The sequence below is a fragment of the Cucurbita maxima genome, unplaced genomic scaffold (assembly GCF_002738345.1).
Source record: "Cucurbita maxima cultivar Rimu unplaced genomic scaffold, Cmax_1.0 Cma_Scf00110, whole genome shotgun sequence".
Classification (NCBI taxonomy): Eukaryota; Viridiplantae; Streptophyta; class Magnoliopsida; order Cucurbitales; family Cucurbitaceae; genus Cucurbita; species Cucurbita maxima.
This window is the reverse complement of record NW_019272126.1, coordinates 186,957-189,257: the sequence shown is the minus strand read 5'-3', so window position 1 is coordinate 189,257 and position 2,301 is coordinate 186,957. Positions and strand designations below refer to the sequence as shown.

Genomic DNA, 2,301 nt, shown 5'->3' with positions numbered 1-2,301 from the left:
CATGACTTCAAGGTTTGGTTGGAGTCTTCACGAACTAAGTTCACGTTTATGGACTTCCAAAAGTGTGATGTGCTCTTTATGCCACTAATGAGATATGGGGTGTAGGATATTCCTATTGATGGATCACCTCAGGGATGACAAGTCGTTTTGGACCTAATGGATGACAATTCTTATTTGAAACTATAGTTATAGAATTTTTTTAACTTGTTTGTTCTACATCACCTTAAAATTTCTAAGGTCCTCGTAAAAAGTTTGAAAGTTCAACTTAAAAAAATAAATCAGGAATTTAATACCTTGAGTGCTATACCATATGTAATTCATGAATTGCTTTCTCTATTTTATATTTTCTACCGGAAAGTATGCATATTTTGCTGTCCATTTTATGAAAGAGTTTTAAAAAACAATCAAATATTATTTATTCTTGGGCTAGTAACTATTATCTATTCGGAGGAATTTTGTTATTGAAAATCTAATAAATCTCTAAAATTATCCCAAAATTAACCTTAAATTGTGTTGCATAACTGAAATTAGTTAAATGATTAAGTTTTTAACCGTTTTTAACCACCATAGCATGCATTTACATAGTTTCTTGCATGTATTATAAGTATGTATATTTATTCACATGTCCAACACAAATTGGTAGTTAAGCTAAAGGTTGATTAGGAAATGATAAAGAATATTGTCGTTTTCTTTCTTTTCACGGTGGCTTTAGTGGGGGCTGAGGTTCCAAGGGTCGCGTTACCACCACCAGGACCTTCTAGATATTACATTCATGTGGTTAACGGGCTAAGCAAACTTGGGTTGCTTGTGCATTGTCAGTCTAAAGACGATGACTTGGGGTATCATCGTTTGCTTAATCATGGAGATGATTACCAATGGAACATCAAGGTTAACTTTTGGGGAACAACCCTCTATTGGTGCAAATTAGAGACGCCACATGCATCTGTCTCTTTTGAAAGTTTTTGGCCTGAAACACAGCACTTATGGCTCCGTGATAGGTGCAAACATGGAACTGTAGGAACTTGTATTTGGACGGCTAAAGATGATGGAATTTACTTGAGAAACTTTCTTGCTAATGTTGATGAATTGATACACAAGTGGATCTAAGATAGAGAAGCTTTATTATCTCCTTTTGGTGGAATTATCCTTGAGGAACAAATGAAAAATAATGGGATAACACAAAAAGGTTGTTGTTGTTGTTTACTTTTTTTTTTTTTTGTATGAAATTTATTTGATAATGAAGTGTATTGTTGTTCTCCAAAATTTTAAATTATGAAGAAAAAAAAAATAAATTTGTATACGAATACAAGTTTTCAAAATTGTAATATTGTTTTTTATTAAAACTAAAAAAATAATGATTTTTAGTGACCAATCTTAGTGAAAGTTTAGAATAATAAAATCTAAAATAGGTATTAAACGCTCATGTTGCTACAATCTTCACATCGATTTTAAAATAGCATGGTAGGCACAATCCTTGAATTTCCATATATCTTATTAAAAGTTTCACATTTTATATTGTAGTTCCACAATCTTTCTTGATGTCCGATCTTCAAGAATTTGGATCTCTGACCAAAACTAAAAATATGAAAAAGCAAACAAAAAATGAAAAGTAAAATAAAATAAAACATGAAAATTAAATAAAATATAAATTTAAATGGAGATAAACAACACTAAAATTAAATACAAAATAATATTTAATTACAACACTAAAATTAAATAGAACTCTGTTAGACATGGTTCGGTCTATGATGAGTTTCGCTCAATTACCTGATTCGTTTTGGGGATATGCAGTGGAGACTGATGCATACATTTTGAACATGGTTCCTTCTAAGAGTGTTTCAGAAACACCTTATGAGTTATGCAGTAAAGGTAGTTTACGTCACTTTAGAATTTGGGGATGCCCAGCACATGTGTTGATGCAAAATCCTAAGAAATTAGAACGTCGTTCAAAACTATGCCTATTCGTAGGCTATCCCAAAGAGACGAACGTCGTTCAATCTTTGCTCTATTTAAAATTTTGGGAGGTGAGAATATGATAGCTTCATTTATGTAAATGAGTGTAAAAAGAGTGGCCTAAAAATTCCTTGAGTGTATACTCATGAGAGAGTGTTGTGAGGTCCGTCGTATTTCCATATCTTATTTTTTGCAGCAAAGTTTCACAAATAGGTTTGAGGACGAATCCTCTTGAAGAAGTCAAGAATGATATGAACCAAGAGACATCAATCATACAATAGGCTTCAATGAAGATGTGAAGAAAATATTGTTGAAATTATCAAAAGATATTTCAGTTCATGGCACATT

At 31.9% G+C, this 2,301-nt stretch overlaps 1 protein-coding gene across 1 annotated transcript; it reads left to right on the top strand.

Moving 5' to 3' along the window:
* Positions 1-666: 666 nt before the first annotated feature.
* On the top strand, positions 667-1,107 carry LOC111473247 (S-protein homolog 1-like). The gene has a single exon (XM_023118789.1). It carries the CDS (start codon positions 667-669, stop codon positions 1,105-1,107), a length of 441 nt encoding a protein of 146 aa, XP_022974557.1.
* The last annotated feature ends 1,194 nt before the right edge of the window (positions 1,108-2,301 follow it).

What these genes read in the sequence shown, in the direction of transcription:
- LOC111473247 (XM_023118789.1), top strand. Translation starts at nt 667, where the DNA reads ATGATAAAGAATATTGTCGTTTTCTTTCTTTTCACGGTGGCTTTAGTG.